Source organism: Osmerus mordax, chromosome 21 (assembly GCF_038355195.1).
Source record: "Osmerus mordax isolate fOsmMor3 chromosome 21, fOsmMor3.pri, whole genome shotgun sequence".
NCBI lineage: Eukaryota > Metazoa > Chordata > Actinopteri > Osmeriformes > Osmeridae > Osmerus > Osmerus mordax.
In genome coordinates this window covers 2482655-2505810 of record NC_090070.1, presented here as the reverse complement: position 1 = coordinate 2505810, position 23156 = coordinate 2482655, and the positions used below count along the sequence as shown (strand labels likewise).

Genomic DNA, 23156 nt, shown 5'->3' with positions numbered 1-23156 from the left:
AAATAATTAATTTCAGCTTAAACCGTACAACGGAACGTTAAATCCAATTCAACCAACGCAATCGCTACCAAGACGAAGTTGGCTGTCAGCAGGGAAGAGAGCACGTCATGTTTGAGGTTAAAAGTCAATTGTTTTGCTGACTATTACATTTACATTTTTTATCACTAGAAATGTGATTTCATTGTTGTTATTTTTATATCCAGGATATGTTTAATAAATGGTTAAACATGTTAACAGAATAACATAACTTATAAGTCTTTGGTTTTGTTGTAACAATGATAAATTACAACTTTTGGAGGGGGGGCCAGTGCCAATTTTTTTAAATGTTGAGCCCTGAATGGGTTTCAATGGTTCAGAATGTTCAAGTCAAATTCCATTGTGACGTCATGCACTGACAGAACTGTTTCTCACCGCGTCAATTTTTTACACTTTAACACTTTCGCCTGAATATGCATAGTTTTTCAAATAATAGACCTGAACTGTTTATACCATTTTGAAGACAAGAAGTAGGGCTTTCTAATGATATAAATATTTGTATGATTAAGTTAGGCAAATCATCCTTTATCAAGACGATTTCACGGAGCCATTCTGACAGAAATCATCTCCGTTGTCAATACTTTTTTAGAAAACCTCATTTTTAACCACTTTAAATACAAGCTAAATGACAGGTTAGTGTATGAAATGTGCGTAATTTTGTCGTGAATTCAGACCAGCAGACAGATTTAAGATAGACTATTTTGTTTAAAGGTTATAACCACTGAAGTGATGAGTGGGATAGCGCAATTCCAAGCTAGCACGATGGCTCTCCATAACTAAAAACGGTTCTACTTTTTTCCACAATCGACCAAATTGGCCAAACAAGGTATGTACATTGAGCTTAAAGTGTACATAATCTAGCTAGATCATTTTTCTTTAAGCAAGTTTCACAAAAATCAGCAAAAATCGAGGCTCAACACTGTCTTAGCCGACCGCCACGAACAGCCAAACTGGGGTCACAAAAGGTTTACTGCAGCTGGCGTTACTACGAACAAAGGCTTCGTAACTGAAACGTTTTTACTTTTAGTTGACGATATTGAACACAGATGTTAAGAAACTTGTCTTTACTCTAAATATCTTCTCCGTTTTCAATTTGAAGCAGTAAATCTAACAGTAGGAATTCTCCCAAGACATCCGCTCGCTCCGCTTTTACAAATATGTTTTCTCAGTCCACCATACATTAGACAAGCTAATGTTCGAGCACTTTCAATACAAGATACAGGCCATGTTAGAGTTGATATATATACATAATTGTGTGGGAAATGTAGAACAGCAGACATATTTGAAATATGATCTTTTGTTTTAAAGTTATGGCCATTATAGCTGCCATAGAACGCCGAAACCAGGTCACATAGCTAGCTATGTCTATCGTTCGTTACCTACAAACAAATGCTTCGTAACAGTATTTACTTTTTATCGGCGATATTGACAACAGAGGTTAAGGAACTTGTCTGCAATCAAAATATCGTCTCCGTTTTAAATTTGAAGCAGTAGATCTAGTTTACTGTAGGAAATCTCCCATTGAATCCTCTCTCTAGCTTCGCTTCGGCTAAAGATGGACGACGATGATGACCATGCATGCATTATTCACGCCTACAGTACGGTGTTCTGTACAAATACCACTTTGACATACATGATCCGCTGGCTAGATGTAACATGATCTTATCTACTACCCACAATAGTTCAGCCTTTTTGCAGCAGCATTTTAATCAGAGTTAGAGTAGCTTTTGTCACTCTTGCCTGTCTTCAAAACTTGAGCCCTGCCTATGTACAGATGCAAAAATAAAATTGAGCGGAAGTACGTAGGAGGGCAGAGCCAGGCTACAAGGCCGTAGCCATGGAGTCAACATTGGCAGGGCCAAATTATATTTTTAAATTATAATTTCGGACAGCGTGCGTGGTTGCCTGTTGTAGCGTAGCACATTTATAATTTTATATCAATATATTGGGGGGGACATTTTGACCAGATTTGAATATTTGGGGGGATTTCCCCTCCAATATGTATTATGATTACGGCCTTGCTTAGTGCCCTAGAACAGAGGTTCCCAAACTTGCTAAAGCCCCCTTAGCGGTCCCCAGCAGAATGAGTTTCAATGATTGTGCGCTTGGATATCTCTTGCGTTAGGATATCTCCCGATTCGATTGGTAAATTGTGTGACCCCTCATCATGTGACCCCTCTATAGAAAGCTAAATATTAGCTTTCCACGAGAACTGTTTAGGAAAAACAGTTAAGGAAATTGTGATACATTATATGTCCAGAAGATGGGGACAAAGACGTCCTGAACGATATAGTTACTAAGGTTCAAGCTAATGTTTGCGATTTGAAATTACTTCAGAATGTCAACAAGGCATGGAACTATCTTAACGAGTGGAATTAGTCGACTACACACTACTTTTTACAAAAAAAATCATACAAGGTAGGACAAAGTTGTGATTTCAAAATGTGAAACTTTTTTTGGTGATATATTTATGTATTGTTTCGTGTGTGTTAGTGTTAGCCCAACATTGTTGGCATTTTTGGGAAGGGCTAAATAGTGGCTTTCAATTGTCATATTGGTTTCGTGGCCACGTTGAGAAATATCTGTTAATTTATCACATTTACATCGGATCAGCAGTGCCGCAAATGCGGAAGTCGGTTTGGTTGTTGCTACTTCATGCAATCCATGCATTTATATTATTTTCTTTTGGCAAAAACAGTTTTTGATCTGATAGATTTACAGATGAGATCCTTGTCGTTCCAGTGGTATATAACATGACTGTTTTCTCGCATGTTTACAATCCGTAATTACCCGATGTATGTGACGTATGCAACCAGGTCCCCGTTACCGGGTACCCTAGGGGATGAAGAAGGCAAAAAGTGAAGTTTGGATTGTTATTGATTAAAAGTTGTACTAGCAGAGTGGTTTCATTCTTGTCAATTTGATTTCATTGAGGTTTAAAGGGTGTGTTGATAGATTTCAGCTTCTCTGTTTGGCCCCTAATAATAATATAACTAACAAAAACAATAGGGACACATAGAATTGAAAGTATTTTCATCAAATCTGGACAGTCTGTGCACATAGTGTTGTTGTCAATGTAAAATATTTCCTAGGCACACAAATACGAGAAAAAAACATGCTTATTACAGTATTTATCAAATACAATATATCGGTCTCACAAACTTCAATTTAGTTAACATTGAATCAACTACAGTTTCCGTAATCACCGGCTATATAATGGGCTCGAGCACTAGTTATATCAAATGAACAATGGGTGATTTGATAATTTGATAGACTACTGTGCACGTTAAAGATGCTGTAAAGTGGAATTGAAAATGAGTTTTAAGTTCATCACACCACAGAAGAATGTATTGTTAACTACCCATCCAAATTCAAATGGAAAAAAAAACAGACAAGTATGTTAAATTAGGCTTTGAAATCATGAGAAAATCAGCAGTCTTTTCTTCTTGAGACTGGGGGGGTGTGTCGTCTGAAGGAGCTGAAGCTCCGCCACTCGAATTTATTGAATTTAGCAACAACAGCATCAGCAACAATAGCTAAATCAATTGCAGGTATCAGAACAGACCTACCTGCAGTCTCTGAGTGTTTTATGTGTTAATTACTTTGTCTTTGCATCATCTGACGTACATAAGTCGCAGTTACGTAGATGGGTTGGGGTTTTGCCCCGCCTATACAAAACCTGAGCTGAAAACGGGAGAGAAACTGTTCAAAGGTCTAACTCCACATTTCAGTGCGACAAAATTTTGGCGTTTTGCACATGAGAAGCAAATCATGGAATTTGCTTTACAGCATCTCCTGCACTCTGTTTCAGTTATGAAGTATTCTATTGAGCTAGTTACAACAATATACTTAAGGTTAGCTATCACTAACTAATATTAAACCATGTTTGCCATAAGGAATCAGGTACAGTATGTAGACTTCACCCATCAATGTGTAAAATATTTACTGTAGATTATATTATCTTTTCAATCATTGTGTCCAACAGGGCTTCCTTGTTGTGGTGGTGGGAACGGTGGGATGTGGGAAGAGCTCCTTACTTGCAGCCATTTCTGGAGAACTCAACAGGTAAAACTGTGATCACTGCCTTTCTAACAAAACAAAGTTGTCATGTTTTAGTTTGGTGTCCTTCACTCTATAGAGAGAGCACTAGAGAGAGAGTTAAACATGGTACTGTACAGAATGTTGTTAGCAGTGGGAAATAAATCATCCATCATATATCTAGCAGCTCATCTCAATGTCGTCTATCCAGCGGCACCAATAAGAAGAACCTCATGATACAAATGGCCAGAAGGAATTATAGAATATATAAAGTTATTCCACTGAAGGGGTTGTTGAATCTCAATGCTTGGTTTTGGCAAATTAATTATACTGTCAGTGTTGTTCACAGCTATTATAGGATGGCTATGGTTGGCTATGGTTATGGTCAACATCAAATGAAAATGCATGTCTAGTATTTGACTGTGCCTGAAATCAATATAATAAGTAGAGTACTACAAAAGAATAACAAAATTCAAGTCCTCTAAAGGTGAAGGCACCTTCAATTAACACACCTGCAGATGATTGCCTGAGTGACATCACAGACGACATGACACGCAGCCCAAGTGCCATGCCAGATCGATCTCCACCAACTAGTTTGGGCGAGTAGGGAAAAACCACAGTTTTGGGGTCTGCGTCACCATGCACAATGCAACATGGTCAATGGATCATGTCAAATCAAGAATAATATACAACTTAAAGAAATTTAATTATAAAAAATTAAAAAATGATTAAATGTTGAACATAAGTGTTAAATATATATATATATATATATATATATATATATATATATATATATATATATATATATATATATTTATTTAATTAAAAAGTTGAAATGACTCACACAGACACTGAGATGGTAGCAAATAAGGAATGAAAGGTATGATTTATGAATAACAAAATGCTAAATGGTACAATTTGAGTTTGGATGACCAAAGAAACTAAAGAAATAAAAACTAAGAGGGAGTTTTAGCGAATGGCGAAGAGGGGAACAGAATTGGGCCTTAACTTACACAAATAGGACAGGAGTGTAGTGACAAAACTAACAAAAAGTAGATTGCATGCAGTCTATGATCAAGCATCAACAAATGTACATTTTACTTAATGCCAGAGTCACAAAAGAGAAATATGTGACACGGTCCAGTCAAAAGTGGACGTTGTTTTATTGTGAAAGTGCAGATTGTAAGCTTTCAAATTATGTGTCATACATTGAAATCTGAAAATAGTTGAAGAAGATAGGTTTTGTGTTAATCATTAGAAGCGTTAAGTGCCGGCCGCAATGAAGAAAAGAAAAATAATACAATATTCTCACTCAATCCTAAATGTGTGTTTCATCACCAGGTATTTTTGCACTGTACCTGGCCCAATTATGGTTCAAGTTATGTGTTAAGTTGTTGGTGCAAATCCCATCTTCCGAAAACAGCCTGAAAAGAGCCTATCTGCGGTTTAGCAGGTCATACAAAGAAAAATTAATCCTGTGTACCTACAATACAATGAGATTAGCCTATTCATTCTATCTAGTCTGTGAATGTAGACTAAAACGAATGACAAAAATGTACTGCAAACACGCAGAAGGCATGCTTCAAAGTTGACACAACTACTTGTGAAACATTATATTTAAAGGTACTTGACATGAGACCAAATCTGCCGATTCACTACTTGATTAGGAGGGGGGATGGGATTTTACTTAGTACAGACAAATACAGCATAAATACTGCTGCACCGTGATGCAAATCACATCACGCATGTTGCGCCCACAACTCAACTGGAAGCTTAGATAAACAAGAACAAATTATGAATATATAGTGATCCTAAACATGTTGTTTATTATATTGAGTGGCTTCTTCAACACTAAACTTTTGTAATATGCTAGAAAATGAACTAGATAAAACAAACAAAAAAAGGTTTTCGGCTTCTAGCGGACAATAGGGGATGCCAACAACGTCCCATTTTGACTGGACCGTGTCACATATAGTCAGGGCTCCAGACTAACTTGTTGCCTTGGTTGCACTGGTGCGCCTAACTTTTTTGTTTAGGTGCACCAGCACAAAATTTAGGTGCACCCAAATTTTTCCTTGCGTCGCCACAATTTCAAGGTCACCTTTTTATCACGCTCCATATACATTCATATATATTATGTAAATGATCTTAAACAAGAATAAGGAGTAGGTAAATATTTTTTTTATTTGAAGCACAATCATACTGTATATATATAAAAAACAATCTTTTAAGTGCTTCACTGAGCTACCAAACTAAAACATTTTAAGCAAAGTAAAACATTTCAAAATAGAAAGTGCTACTGTTTAAAAGTGCTTCCCTGAACTGAGACCTAACATTTCATGGCTCAAAGTCTTATAGCGGGTCCCACCTTGCTGTCCCATGCCCTTCAGATGGCCAACACCTGTAATATGGCCTTCTTGCCCTATGGCCTTGGCTAAATCATCTTGCCACACTCTCCCTAGCATCAAAATCCTAGCTCCAAGGGTTTGCTCCATGACCCAGCTTCGTAACTCAGGGGTCCGCAATTCATTTTTACAAGGGGCCACATGAGAAACCTGAAATGTGTTGGAGGGCCTCATCAATTTGCTCACTATTCATTTTCTCCCATAGTAAAAAGCAGTAAGGTATATATTTTGATGATCTGCTACTGGTTATCAGAAGAATAAGGATATTCTGTAAATATTTATATAAATATTTTAGATTTTGGTGTAGGTCAAATAGGAAAGATTATAGAAGTAATAAACAGTATAAACAACAACAAGTGTTTCATTTTATTTGTAACCAGTTAATCTTCACAAACACTGAAAAGTTGTTTTGCAGTATGTTAAAGATGTGGAATTGATCAACTTTATACAAAAAGCAATAAGTTTTTTCAGTTCATTTTGTTCTGTGAGAGAAATCCAGTGGGCTTGAACAAGTGCATCGAAATCTGTCTGAATGTCTGAGGTGGATATGCGAAGGACAGCTGACAGGTAATGATCAGGGTCTGCAGTTCAACTAGCAAACCATCAGCCCGCGCCCACTGAATCAGTCAAGTTCTTATTATGTCCGCGTTAGTTTTTTTTCTTCACAGCTTTCACTTTGACCTCAGTAAACAGATACTTAGAAGTCCATGTCTTGTTAAAAGTTAATCAGTGGCAAAGTTTTTCATTTTCGAGGGCTAACCAACAGCTAACTCTCCTGTCGGTGAGGTTGCGCAAGTGCACATATGTAAATCGCCTGATCACTGTAGTCTTTCAGGACTACATATTTACTACCGCTCAACACATTTATTTATTTTAAATTTTTGATTTACCTCACGCGTGCCGGATTGAGACAGCCTGTGGCCGGTTATGGCCCGCGGGCCATACAATGCCCAGGTCTGCTAAACTGACTCTCTGGTGCTCAGGTCGTAATTTCAATCACACAGCACGGAGCTACAGGAATATCTGGACCACAGCCAATCAGAGGCAAAGACCTGCCCCATCTCTGTCTCTGATTGGTTTAGACCACGATATGATCCAACCATGAGTGTCAGTTCCGTCTTAGGATAACAAACGCTTCGTTTGTGGAGAGACAGCGGATGCGAGGAGGTTAGGTGCACCGGTGCGACCTAGGAAAAAATGTAGTCGCACCAGTACACATTTTGGTCGCACTCTAGAGCCCTGCATATAGTGCTTGTCATATTTAAGATTTGCCTGTGTGTTGATTTGAGGGTCAAAAGGGCTTGTGGTGAAGTCCTGGAGTTCTAGGCTTATGACAGATGTCCGTAAAGCTCTTTAATCTTTCATCAAAGAATACCTCCAGTCAGTGGGACTGACTGGATTTCAGTCAATAAATATAAGTCGACTTGGTTGTGTAAGGCTGGGTGTCAAACCTGCCCCCACCTCTCATATGCTAAGGTCTGGAGTTTCTGGACGGTCTCAACTTGATGGCCCTCACACCCCATTCAAGATTTGGTCTGATTGGTTGGTCTTGTGTATAAAGGGAATTGTAATGCATTGTTCTGTGGATTCTTCATCTCCTGAGACCTTCTCCTCAGTTCTTGCTTGTCCTACTGTCCTACTCCTTGCTCACCTCTTTCTCTCTCTCTGATTTACAATGATCATGGTAGAGTAGGTAGGATTTAAAGCTTTCATTTCGTAACATGTTTGCCTTGTAATTGATTTCATTCATTTTCAATGTTATTAAATGCGTATTTCATTTAACCATACTTTGACCATTCTTGCTCTGATTTAACCCATAGAGTCTTATAACCTTAATTGTGTTTGTATTGGCATTATTTGGTTCATGCTAATACACTATTCAGTTTCCCATCTTCCTTTAAACCATAGGGGAATTCGTTTTGGTTGTTTGGCCAATATTTAACCCCCTACAGTTGCTTCCTTTGTAGATTTGTCCAGGCAGCATTGCAGTCACTTAACCTAGTGATCATCTGAAAAGTGTTGATCAGTGTTGTTTGTCTTTTATAAATTTAGTGTAAAAAGTGTCTTTAGCTAAGGGTTTCAAGACCATTGGTCAGTCATAATGGACTTGGCAGTGTCCATTTACAGTTAGGTCCATAAGTATTTGGACATTGACACAATGTTCATCATTTTGGCTCTGTATACCACCACAATGGATTTGAAATGAAACAATCAAGATGTTCTTTAAGTGCAGACTTTCAGCTTTAATTTCAGGGTATTTACATCCAAATCAGGTGAACGGTGTAGGAATTACAATACATTTTATATGTGGCCCCCCCTTTTTAAGGGACCAAAAGTAATTGGACAATTGGCTGCTCAGCTGTTCCATGGCCAGGTGTATGTTATTCTCTCATAAAGGGAGTTTGTTATTTCATTGACAAGGAGCAGATAAAAGGTCTAGAGTTCATTTCAAGTATGGTATTTGTGTTTGGAATCTGTTGCTGTCAACTCTCAATATGAAGTCCAAAGAGCTGTCACCATCAGTGAAGCAAGCCATCGTTAGGCTGAAAAATCAAAACAAACCTATCAGAGAGATAGCAAAAACATTAGGTGTGGTCAAATCAACTGTTTGGTACATTCTTAAAAAGAAAGAACGCACTGGTGAGCTCAGCAACACCAAAAGACCCGGAAGACCACGGAAAACAACTGTGGTGGATGACAGAAGAATTCTTTCCCTGGTGAAGAAAAACCCCTTCACAACAGTTGGCCAGATCAAGAACACTCTCCAGGAGGTAGGCGTATCTGTGTCAAAGTCAACAATTAAGAGAAGACTTCACCAGAGTAAATACAGAGGGTTCACCACAAGATGTAAACCATTGGTGAGTCTCAAAAACAGGAAGACCAGATTAGAGTTTGCCAAAAAACATCTAAAAGAGCCTGTACAGTTCTGGAACAACATCCTATGGACAGATGAGACCAAGATCAACTTGTACCAGAATGATGGGAAGAGAAGAGTCTGGATAAGGGAAGGAACTGCTCATGATCCAAAGCATACTACCTCATCAGTGAAGCATGGTGGAGGTAGTGTTATGGCGTGGGCATGTATGGCTGCCAATGGAACTGGTTCCCTTGTATTTATCGATGATGTGACTGCTGACAAAAGCAGTAGTGTTTCGGGCAATATTATCTGCTCAGATTCAGCCAAATGCTTCAGAACTCATAGGACGGCGCTTCACAGTGCAGATGGACAATGACCCAAAGCATACTGCGAAAGCAACCAAAGAGTTTTTAAGGCAAAGAAGTGGAATGTTCTGCAATGGCCAAGTCAATCACCTGACCTAAATCCAATTGAGCATGCATTTCAATTGCTAAAGACAAAACTGAAGGGAAAATGCCCCAAGAACAAGCAGGAACTGAAGACAGTTGCAGTAGAGGCCTGGCAGAGCAGGACGAAACCCAGCGTCTGGTGATGTCTATGGGTTCCAGACTTCAGGCTGTCATTGACTGCAAAGGATTTGCAACCAAGTATTAAAAGTGACAATTAGATTTATGATTATGTTAGTTTGTCCAATTATTTTTGGTCCCTTAAAAAGGGGGGGGCCACATATAAAATGTGTTGTAATTCCTACACCGTTCACCTGATTTGGATGTAAATGTCCAAATACTTATGGACCTAACTGTAGATTCCCCAGAGTTCCTATATAGGTGTGAATTGGGGTTTAGTTTGATCCTGTCCTTAAAATGCCCATATATTATCCATATCTTCCTAGTGCATCTACAAAATATGGTTTAATGATTCTTTCTTAATTTGGGAGTCAGTTGGATACCGAGTTTGACTGACCTATATTATCAACTCTAAAAAGAAAGATGTACATCATCAGAGATCAATTCCTATAATCTGTAGTGTCTGTGTAGCACTGTACTCCTTGAGAAGGTTTGTTTTAAGTAGCCCTTTGTCTCGGTTTCTCCTCCTGAGGAGACAAAGTGTTGGCAAATGTGGGTTCAGGTCGGTTGAGTACCCCTCCCAGGAATCCCTTTGCGACCTGATCTCATGCTGATAGGAAGGCCATCTGTTGTGACGTGAGGTGACTTCCCTGCCTTTTGCTGCATGGAGGTGGGCTTAGGAAGGCGTGAACAGGACCAACAGGCACTGTGGATTTTGGTTTGGAAGACTGATACATATTGAGTAACCATAATATTAATAAAATTACAAATGAGAGTTACAGAACAGGAAGTTATTGCAAAATGGTGAGATACAGACCCAAATCGTATTTTATGACCCTTTTATACAAGCAGTGTGTAACAAATATGTAAACTATACTAAATGGAATAGGTCAATTGATCAGAAGAAATTAGATGGGAACAAGAGGTAGCAGTAGTACTGAGCAGTAGTACAACATATGTATAATTTTTTTCACTTGAATTCAAAGCAACGGTCTTTCATGCATTTACATTTTAGTCATTTAGCAGACGCTCTTATCCAGAGCGACTTACAGTAAGTACAGGGACATACCCCCCGAGGCAAGTAGGGTGAAGTGCCTTGCCCAAGGACACAACGTCATTTGGCACGGCCGGGAATCGAACTGGCAACCTTCAGATTACTAGCCCGCTTCCCTAACCGCTCAGCCATCTGACTCCCCTTATGTGTACATGTGTTGATATGAGAACAATCTCTCACAGATATTAATAAACTCAAATACTTTCTGGGTGCACCCTTTGACTCTAATAACATCAGTAATTACAAATTGGATCAGACAGAAACATAAAAATAATATTCATAAATGTTGGTTCTCGCTAAATTCAGTTATACAAAAGAAAATAAATCACCACCAATTGTGAGAACAATTGCTAGAATCAGTCTGTTACCAGTCCGATATGAAACAAGAGAATAGTTCGTCCTCAAGATGAAGGTTCCAAATATTCCAGCTTTATCCTCGTGGGGTGGCTCGCCACCCAATTCAAAGTATCCCAACAAAAAAAACTGACCTAGATGTGTAGCAAGGCCACAGTATACAAATCAATTTACCATTCAGTGTATCCTTTAGGATTTAGCAACACCCCCCCCCCCTCCCTCACAATAAGATGTATATGTCTAGCTAAATATATATAGTTTATATATAGCCTATAATTACGTGCAAAATAATTACAATAATGTAACTGGATTCACTGTTTCCTCTAGGATTTCTTTTTGCAGTGGGGGTAGGTCTGTCCGATAATAATAATTTACGTAACAACTTATTGTAAATATTAATCAGAAACTATTTTGCATGGCCGGTCCCGGCCGTGCAAAATGACGTTGTGTCCTTGGGCAAGGCACTTCACTCTACTTGCCTCGGGGGGATTGTCCCTGTACTTACTGTAAGTTACTCTGGATAAGAGCGTCTGCTAAATGACTAAAATGACTAAATGTAAATGGTCAGTAGCCTAGCCTATCGATTAAGGTAGGCCACTCGAAAGCACGTGTCACTGTCTGCTTCATTTGATCTTGATAGGCTAAGCATTCTGTTGCAAATAATAACAATAAACCCACTATTAATTACATTATCTTAATGCAATGTAACTACTTCAGCATAATAATGCACCTAAAATACAAACGTGAGCAAGGGCAGCAATCGCTATCGAATCAACAGACGTGCAATTTAGCTAGCAGGTGAAGAATACAAACAACGAAAATCACCAGTTAACTTAATTTAAATTTGCAAGAACTATAGACTAATACAGGCTTAAATGAACTGACAACATAAGTTATACGACTTACAGTTCTCAAGGACGCACACACGCAATCTCAACTGCGGTGTGAAGCGCGTCCGATTAATAGCGCGTGCTATTCTCCTACATGCACTCTAACAATCACTGCTGATAGACGGCCTTTTATACAGCCCTATTTCTGATACCGTGGTGGCAGAAATTTAGCCGTGGCTGGTCAACATAGAGGAAACACTGCCCTTTTACATTTTGCAATAAATGTTGTCTTCCTTCAAACAAAATAACTTAAAGATCCTGTAAAGTAAATTCCATGTTTTGCTTCTAAGTACATTATATACGTGTGAAATGAGTTCCTGAAAGCATGTGCAAAGCGCTAAAACTTTGTCACACTGAAATGTGGAGTTAAACCGAAGAACAGTTTCTCTTCCGTTTTCAGATCAGGTTTTAATGGGCGGAGCCAAAAAATGCCCTATCTACGTAATTTCGCCGTATGTACGTCAGATCACTGAATGGCTCCTCCTGCTGTACTGTTATTGTAGCCTACATCAGCTAGCTAGCTAGCTTCAGGATGTCTCCCACCACCCACAGCTGCATATTCCCTGGATGCAAGAACTACAGCTGCGCTGCAACGCCATTTAAGTTCACTATTGCTAATGAAAGGAAAAATAGGTGGATAGATTTTGTGAAGAGACACTCTCATGGAAAGCTTCGGATAAACTCCAACAGCCGCCTCTGCACTGACCATTTCACAGCGGACAGTTTTAATATGGACCAGAGACAGACGGGGTTCACCAACACACGGCTTCTCTTGCAGCGCGGAGCCGTACCGAGCATCGCCCCTACGGCCGTTCATCCTCCGGTCACACCTGGACCATCCACCGCTGCCAGCAGTTCATCACTCAGTTCTGTGTGCTTGTTATAATTATACTAGATAACTTTTCCAGAGGTATCTCTGCTATGAGTTAGTGCAAAAATTGATATTAGGCTACTCGGTGTAGAATGATGGTATTTTGGTGAAATGGTAGCTAATGTGTTAGAAGTAGCCTAGTTGGAGAGCTCACTGTCTGCTGTCTCTGGTGTCCATTTTTACTGTTACAGCTCAGGGGAACATTTCATTTATATGCATCTGTATGTTTCACTCATTGAACAAATAAATACTAATTCTATACGGTTTTGTTCGGCTTGACATAGCGTCCATTATCTGGGTCGGAGGTAGGCACTAGGCAGCGAGGGGCGTAGCTTCAGCTCCTTCAGGCGACACGCCCCCCCCAGTCTCAAGGAGAGAAGACTGCTGATTTTTTCACGATTTCAAAGCCTAATTTAACATACATTAACAAACATTGTCGGTGTTATTTTTTTATTCGAATTTGGATGGGTAGTTAATAAGACATTATTCTGTGATGTGGCGAACTTAAACTCGTTTCCAGGTCCACTTTACAGGATCTTTAAATCACATTAACCTTTAACCATTTTAGCCAGAGTGAAAACCTGTAACACAATGCCTATGCTAACCAACATTGTATCGGCAATGAGCTATGCGCCAAAGCTATGTCTCCATGAAATATGAGAAAAAATAAAAGCTAGTGCCTACTTTGAGCAGGCTCTTTAGAAGTTTGACCCAATATAAAATTCTGAACTGACCAACTACATTTCACAACTAAATCTTAAGTGAAGCTTACCAAGACGGTCAAAAGTGTGCAACTGCCGTTTCCAAATACCAATGGATTCAGGCTAAAAGATCAATCTCCAATAATAATATTTATTATTACTTAGTTTGAGCACTTTGATTATCTTTATAATCGTTTTCTCTTTTTTCTTTTACGAAATCGTAAACGTCAAGCTCTTTGTAGGAAATCTTTTGTTTCTAGGGTTTTCCCCCGCTCTTTTCTAAGGGTGACCCTCAATATCTATGTGTCATTTAATTGGCCCAAACCACCTCAATCTGATAGGTTAACTCCACAGTCAGTTTATACTAACACCCGTTTAAAATTTGTTACCCTGGGTTACAGGTGTCACAGAGGGCTTTACATACTCCCATAGAACTGCCCTGCCCCTCAGCCAACCTAAACCTTTAAGGAAGACAAGAAAAAGTAAAAGTAATTGAGGAAAAAACCTTGGGAGGAGAAATTTGGTGAGGGATTCCCTCTTCCAGAGATGGTTGGTGAAGAGAGGTGCAGACCAGAGGGTAAATATAGCCATGCTTCAAGAGTAGAGAGTACATGTATGTCAAATGGATGTTGAAACAGATATCCAGAGTTCTGCTCTTCAGGCCGAAAATGTAGAGGTGAACACCTTAACCCTTGTGTTATCTTCGGGTCATTCTGACCCATCAGTCATTGTGACCCACCGTCGTATTGCGACAACTTTACCGCATACAAAAACAAAGTGAAGCATTTTCTTTTAACCGTTGGGCTGTCTCAGACCCCCACATTGCGAAGGTTAAAAGAAAATTATTTTTATTTGTTTTTGTATTTGGTAAAATTGGGTAAACACAACGATGGTTCGTTATGAACCTTTGGGTCATGTGACCCGAAGGCAGCACAAGGGTTAAATCAACATGCAACAACAAAAAAATCACATTTTACCCATTTTAACTCGGTTACTAATAAATGCTTTTGTAATAAATAAACTACAATGTGCTGTTTTATTTATGTTCAGTCACATTTTAATTGAATGGTGCTTAACACATGCACATTCCTAATTGTTAACAAAGTATTATTACTGTCATTACAGTGCAAAAACCAAACCAAACCAAAACAAATATATTAAATGTAAACATGAAGTGATTTCACTGCCGCATTTACACTACATGGTTCAAGTGACCCAATTCAAATGTTTTCCTCCCATGTGGCACTGATCAGATATGACCCATGCAAGTGTAAGCAGGAAAAAAGCACATGGATTCCGATATTCTCAGATCGGTTTCATGGCCTCATTCATATGTGGAAATGAATCGGTGCATTTGCTATGTAAGCGGATCGGATATTCCCCAGTCAGTGCGAGTCTTACATCATTGAAAAAGCATCATCACATAATTTAGAGACTTTAGAGAGCCAATAACGACTTCTGGTGAGATTTTTCAACATTGTTCACTGATCACATTGTGTACAGAGAGTGATTTTTGTTGAAAACTGATGTAATTATGCAAAAGTAGGCATCAGCAGCAGGATCTCAACTAGTGATAGGTATCATTAAGGTTTTAACTAGGGTTGCAAAATTCCGGGAATATACAAAGTTGGAAACTTTCCACGGGAATTAACGGGAATATACGGGAATTAACAGGAATAAACTGGAAATGTTGTGGTAATTTAACTGTATTTACCTTGTCATAAGCAGACATGCATGCAAACATTTATAATACAACTTTTGTGTGTAAATACATACATCCTACTCTCACTGCTGTAAAAAGTTAGTCTACTGTATACAAATAAACTTGGTAAACTGAAGCCATGTTCATTTTAATACCAAGTAATCAATATGCTAGGTAATGACAAACAGTGTTGGGAAAGTTCACTTTCTACATGAACTAGTTCAGTTCATAGTTCACAAATTTTTTAATGACCTAGTTCAGTTCATAGTTCATAATTCAACATGTTTAACTAAGTTCACAGGTCCAAAAATGTATTTCAATATGTTGCGAGCTATAATTGAAATCTCTATCTGTCTGCAATACTGCTCTTGGCCTCTACGCAATTCGGCACTCTCACACTTGCCAGGCATAGGGCTGAAAAGTTCAGAAACAACACTGATGACAAAGACGTTCAAAAACAACAGAACGTTTTACGTTTAGGTTTATGTTTCTGGCAGACAATGTTCCCAACCAGCTGCATTCAGGGTCCAGCTGAGCTAGGCGTGCATAGTCTTGTTCTCAACTACATTAAAGTTCCCTGTTATATGCTTTAGCAAAAAAACGTTGCCACATTTTTTTTCTAAATTCCCGAGCCAAAATTCCTGTGGAAACTTTCCGGAAATTTACAGGAAACTTTCCGCCCCTTTGCAACCATAGTTTTAACTGTTACCGATACTGCTTATTAGGTACACTGAAGTCACGGTTCGGTTCATACCGCGGTTCAGACATCACGGTTCGGTACAAGTTCGGTACAACGGAGGGAAAAGCAAAACAAACCGGGTTCCTCTACGAGTGAATACGGGCGCATTGAAGATGACATGTAAATTCCGATTGCATCAGTAATATTTTGGGCCCTATTTGTATGTGTAGCTGGTTAAGCACTGTAGGGAGGAGAAGTTGGACAGTTTATTTTTTGTCTCGGTCCAGGGATTGGCATACCTGGGTGATGGCGTCGGATATTTTTTGTCATTTAGCACATGCCAGATGCGTTATATGCATTAGCATGTTAGATGTATTTCCACTCACATACCCCACAACCAGTGACGTGCGGCGATGTCAGTAAGAGGCTAGGCACTTGAGTTATGAAAGCCAGATTACCTAATTACCTAATTTTAAAAATAAAATCGAGCTTGGAGAAATTCCTCAACTCCGTGTTATCGGCAGACACTGCTGCTGTTATTTTGACTTGAATTTTGTGGGGATTACGCTTACAATGTAGCTGGTGTAATGACGTTAGCTGTGCAAATGTCCAGTAATATCTCGATTTTAATTGGTCCATGTTTGATACGTAACGTAGGTGATTACTACTGGCATAATATATTTAAGTGCAAAGACACAGCAGAGTTACTTTTGAAGAATGTTGAAGAATACAGGATCGAAGTGCGCAAGTGAGTTTTTCGCTTGTCGTCCGCAGTGAACGGACAGTAAAAGCACTGCTTATTCTACAATTTTTTTTGTATTTGATTATGCGGAACTGCTACATTTGTCATCGTAACGTCTAAACAATTGGAATAACACACATATTGCATATATAAATCACAAGAATAAACAGTAAAAATAGAAATACAAGTTTATTAAATAAAATGATTTAATAAAAATTTTTACGTTTGAATTTTGGCAGGGTAGGCAGTGCCTACCTTGCCTACCCAGACTGCACCTCACTGTCCACTGCTGAACAACGCCGACACACAGTGCTCGTCTTATCCACCACTCTCTCGCCTGTACTACTGTAACTGAATGGGAAACCGAAGTTTTCCCAAACTTGCAATCTTAAAAAGGCCGGCGGCTCATCTATCTCTCGTGGGTTGCCACCACGAGAGATAGATGAGCCAGTATTCTTATTGGTACTTTGTGTTGTGGTATTTCATAAAAACAAAACAAATTGAGAACAGAATTAACATTGCTTTATGATTTTTATGTCAAATGTATTACATTATCTATAGTGAAAGAAACAGCAATGTTTCAAACAGGGCTCTCAAGTCTCACCCATTTGCTGTGAGACTCACGCATTTCAACCATTTCTCACGTTGAGAAGTAAGGGATAACTTGTCCCACTATATACAATTGATGGACAAGGTGTAGTTGATAGGCTAGTTGTCTCCATCAGAAACATCACCGTTCAAATTAATGTAAAACAACTGAACACTGGTATAGTAGTATACAGCCCTTGCATGCAAATTGTTTGTTGTACTTTTGGCTGTGAGTTGTCTGTATCTATCCTAGTGACGTGTAACCACACTTTGGAGCATTTGATTCTCTCCGCCATTGTCACTATATTAAGCGGGAGCTTTCGAATTGTGTGTGCACAGATGCACGCTCGTTGTTGCGTGAGACAAACAGCTTCTGGATTGCGAATAACGAAAATGCAGACTGTCTGAATATTATTGCAAATTTGAAATGGTTGGTGAGAACATTTATTTAACAATAATAAATAGGAAATATATTTTCTTAATTTCTCCAGTACCGATAGCATCAGAGCTTATCAAAACTACGGTCTTTCATAATTTAGCACCGGGGCCAGTTTAATACTGCGTTTTGGTACCCATCCCTAAACTCAATTTCCAGCTGTGGTAGCTGGTACGGGACTGGGAAAGGGAGCCGTTTATGCTTGTGCTTTATTTCTGAGTGCCAATAACGATACTCACTACCCATACAAACGTCCAGGTCCAAGTGCCTTCTGCAGTAACATCTGATCAGATATTTGCTTGATAAACTTCAGTCATGAAATATTGGTTAAAAAAGCCATGTCAAGTGTAGGTGGTGAACCCACTGTGTTTGTAAATGTAATTCTTCATAAACTTCTGAAGGTGTGGAGGTGCTGTGTATGTCCAAGGAAGAGAAGATGGGTTTGGTCTGGCCGCCCAGGAGCCCTGGATCCAACATGCAACAGTGCGGGACAACATCCTATTTGGAAGGAGCTATAACAGCATCTACTACCAGGCTGTGATTGAAGCTTGCGCACTCACAGATGACCTCCACGTAAGATGCACCCAGAATACCTTCCAGAAGACCTCTAGAGGTCTGTGTTCTCTCAGCATACATTTTCAAAGACCGTCAGTAAAATATCTATGTAATAGATGTCAGAGGCTAGCTTGAATTTTGTCTGTGCATCCTTGTGTTTTAATTAGTACTGTCAAACAATTAAAATATTTAATCGCGATTAATCGCATTAATGTCATAGTTACTAGTACATAGTTAGTAACTTGTGATTAATCGCAATTAATCACACATTTTTATCTATTCTAAATGTCCCTTGATTTCTTTTTGTCACATTATTTTTTCTCATTTTAATGCTCTTAACATGGAAAAGTGGATTGGATTGCTTAGTGCAAATGTTTTTTTTAAATTGAAAACAACATTGCAATCGCATGGCTTTGACAAGGGGGCGGAGAATTCGCATCAGCTGTGTGCTTGGCCATCAAGTGGTATTTCAGACTGGACGTGCTGTGATGATAGCTCAGTTCAGAACGACAAAACACACAGATCACTTAGGTCTTGTCAATGGAACCATTTGGCAACATTTTAAAAGTAAACTTTCCATTCAGAATCTTATTGGCATCCATTTCGGCGTCTCGTGCTCGCCATCCACTCAAAACGTAACGTTAGCCTACTACTCGTTAGCCGGCTCGCAAGCCCAAACAAGTGTGTGCGGTGTGCCTGTTGTTTTGTTTCCGGTCTAGCTACCGTATTTTACGGATAATAAGCCGCATCGTGTATAAGCCGCACCCCTTCAGAATGAGCACTTTACATTTACATTTAGTCATTTAGCAGACGCTCTTATCCAGAGCGACTTACAGTAAGTACAGGGACATTCCCCCGAGGCAAGTAGGGTGAAGTGCCTTGCCCAAGGACACAACGTCAGTTGGCATGACCGGGAATCGAACTGGCAACCTTCGGATTACTAGCCCGATTCCCTCACCGCTCAGCCACCTGACTTTGTGTTTGTAAATCGGAATATAAACCGCACAGGAATATAAGCCGCACTTTCAAAGCAAACAACGTTACCATTGCGCCGGCTAACGTTGAGCGGACCAATGCTCACGATTGATTACTTGCCCAGACACACTGTCGCAGCGGACAGCTTGGATACCGATCTAACTAGACAACATTCCCAATCAGGGTGAACACTCAAATTATCTAAACTATAGACCATAGCATTACACATATCAAAACAGAACGAACACAACAATAGAACTACAAACAATGCTTATTTAACTAAGCTAATTCCCTTAACTTAGTAGCTTTTCAGCTTGCCGCGGGGCGTTCTGGGTTCCAAGAGCGATGCACGAGTATAGACGATCTTACAGCATTGTGTAACACACTTCGGTTGTGGATAGTATGTCCATAAATAAAGCCAAGTCAATAATTTAGTGGCAGAATCCATTGTTATGTCTACAAAATTATTAAGTATATTAAGTTTAGCTAGCTTGCAAATCCTGAGGATACTGTAGCAGACCTTTCTATGTGACAACGGACAAGGATGTTTTGTCCCTCGGGAGTTGCCGTAGGCTTGATGCTGAAAGCATTACGTGAAATCAGTGAGGGCTGTTCGAATGGGGATGTCAAGAAGAACAGTGGTAAAATACAAGTTATGAAAAGAGACCGCGTCCGTGTCTTATTGTCCACACGATCATATACAATTATATCTAAAACAAACTTACAAAGAGCTCGGTTACACTACCAAAGTTGAATTCGTAATGTTGTTAGCGATGCTAGCGTTATTTTGTTAGCTAGCCTATAACATTTCACTGGGTCTTGCAGCTGTTTGATTAACTGAAATTATTATGAAATGTTATGTTTTGTAACTGAGACGACACAGTAAACTAGAGAGGGTACAATTTCTCCAGAAATTGTAGGGTGTGCTTGCTTGCGTCGGTTGCACAGGGGTCCGTTTTTTAATTACATTTTTACAACTGATATTTCTGTATATTTTATATAAACATGCATACTTATTATTTATAAAGATTACATAGATTTAAAAGCATCTTTTTTTGCTGCTCATTTACAACTCAAAATACAAGTGAAGTGTAGAATGAAATAATAATAATAATAGTATTTATAATGCACTTTATATTAACTAAAATCTCAAAGTGCTACAGGTTAAAAACAAGAAAGGGCGAATAAAATGTAATAAAAACAATGTCGCAAAGAGACAAAATAAAACAGAAAAAAAAAGAAAAAGAAATGGTCGATCAACAAAAGAATCTGTTAAAAAGGTGGGTTTTTAGGACACGTTTAAAAGCATCCACAGTCTGTGGTGTCCTCGGGTGATCAGGGAGAGCATTCCACAGACTGGGAGCGGCGTAGCAGAAAGCCTGAGCTCCCATGGTACGCAGCTTAGTCTTTGGTGGTTTCAGGAGATGTTTTTCAGCAGATCGGAGGGTCCGTGTGGAGGTTTGTGTGGTGAGAAGTTCTTTGAGGTAGGGGGGGGAATTTCCGTGGAGACACTGATGGGCGAGGAGGGAAACCTTGTACTCAATCCTGAATGAGAGAGGAAGCCAGTGGAGTGACCTAAGGATGGGGGTGATGTGGTCTTGCTTGCAATAGATGTCTTCTCATTTCCCCTGCAAGAGGCAGCCTCATAGCTGAATCAAAACGAATTAATTTGGCAGACCGGTGTAAAAATTGACCCAATCTCTATAATTTAAACGTCCTTTTAAGTTTTTTCCTTCTCGTGATATTTTCAGGCATTTAGCCTACTCATATTGCATTCATTCATTAATAAAGAACCCCCTTTGAAGATTATTCTACGACGTTACCGGCAGTAGAAGATGGAATCGCGATTCAACCATCTGCTAACTGAAAATATGCCCCCAAAAACGTAAATAAGCTTGACATTTATTTAGTGGAAAATCGCTCATTCATAAAAAGCTCACTGGTAGCGATCATTGTCAGTAACAACGCAAAATGCGATATAGCCCTGTGTGGAGAAGCTGCCCCGGTAAATTGTACTACTACAGTACAGTACTAAACTACTGCTGTGTTCGTCTTGGTAGCGATTGCGTTGGTTGAATTCGATTTAACGTTCCGTTGTACGGTTTAAGCTGAAATTAATTATTTTCATGAACAGATTGACAAAGTTTAGGCTGTGGCAATGAAGTTCAGGTTAGTAGTCAGTAGTAGTGGGCCGTTATCGGCGTTAACGCGCTGCTTTAACGTGAGACTCTTATCGCGCGATAAAAAAAATATCGCTGTTAATCTATTCTCAAAGTTGGGTTGGGAGCTGGGTCTATAAGCAAGCTATGATGACTTTCACCTTGATATTTTAGCGCAGATGTATACCTAGCCGAATTGCACTATAGGGGGCGAGAACGAGTCTTCGAACCTGTGTGTATGCCTTGTGTATGAAATTATCACATCAAACGTGACGTGCTAACATGGATGCAGCTATGAAGCCGTCTGGTTTGCTTCAGGGAAAATGTATTTTTAAGAAGCATCCCAATGGAAACCTCGACAAGACTAAGGTTGTTTGCACCTTGTGCTATGCGGAATTAGTTTACTGTAGGAGTTCTTCCAGTCTCAAATACTACGACGCAAAGCATCCCTTCGCTAAAACTGAAGATGCCGGGCCAAGCACTGATGTAGCGCAGGGGAAGAGTCGTCATCAAACTACGATGTTTGAGTGCAACCGAGGCAAGCCTGTCAGCACAGCTCTCAGCCAAGCTAACTAATCTAATAAACACAAGTACATCTTATTGAACATAATTTATTTTCATCACTAAATATCATAGTAGAACAGCTTTCTCAAGCAGTTTGTGATGCATTTTGGAAAAAGGAGGTGAGCTCCTGGTCTAATGCGCCACCTGGCTTGAGAAACCCGTTCTCAAATACTTACTTTTAGTCATTATTTGGGTAGCACACATATTCTGAATGCCTTCGGCGGAATTCAAATGAGCCATATTAATCTAGATTAACGCCAAGATTACAGTGAGATTAATCTAGATTAAAAAAAATAATCTATGCCTACGACTAGTAGTCAGATAGTTTCACCTATCAGGGTTCTTGCAGGTTTCAGCAAGTCAAATTTAAGACCTTTTTAAGACTTTTTAAGACCATAAAGATTGTTTGTTTTTTTTTCTCAATGAATTCAGTCATTGAAAAAGCATACATTTAATTTACAGATAAAATAATCACATTAGTAATTTTTGAATATTTTTTTGGCAAAGTTTGCAGCGAGCCTTGTACCTGGAGCTGGGTTCCGCTTGTAACCAACAGCGGAAATCGCTGTGATCTTATGGAAGCAAATCGTTACCAAAATTCAAATGCATTTGCAGAAATGCTTTTTCATTTTAAGAATGTGGCTGCATTATTTGACTCATAAATGAAATTAGTAATCAATCATCCTATTTGCATTTTAATTTTCTTCTTCAAGAGTGCTCAATCTTTCACTTAATTAAAATGAAAAAGAAATAGACATTTGAGTTTTAATTTTCAAAATATGCCCCAGCAAATAGATTCCAAAATTCAATTTGAAATGTAAAATTTGAAAATTAAAATGCATTTCCAGAAATGCATTTTCATTCTAAGAACGTGGCTGCAAAATCGTGACCACAATTCAAATTAAAATGCATTTCCAGAAATGCATTTTCATTTTCAAGAACGTGGCTGCAAAATCGTGACCACAATTCAAATTCAAATGCATT

General features: G+C 39.1%; 1 protein-coding gene across 2 annotated transcripts in view; it reads left to right on the top strand.

The window, feature by feature from the left end:
• Positions 1 to 23156, top strand: part of abcc10 (ATP-binding cassette, sub-family C (CFTR/MRP), member 10) — a 72223-nt gene that overhangs the window by 17938 nt on the left and 31129 nt on the right. For both annotated transcript variants that reach the window (XM_067259229.1, XM_067259228.1), the window contains exons 7-8: positions 4022 to 4101; positions 18321 to 18492. In XM_067259229.1, coding sequence (XP_067115330.1) covers positions 4022 to 4101; positions 18321 to 18492 — 252 coding nt within the window. The remainder of the gene's footprint in view (positions 1 to 4021; positions 4102 to 18320; positions 18493 to 23156) is intronic.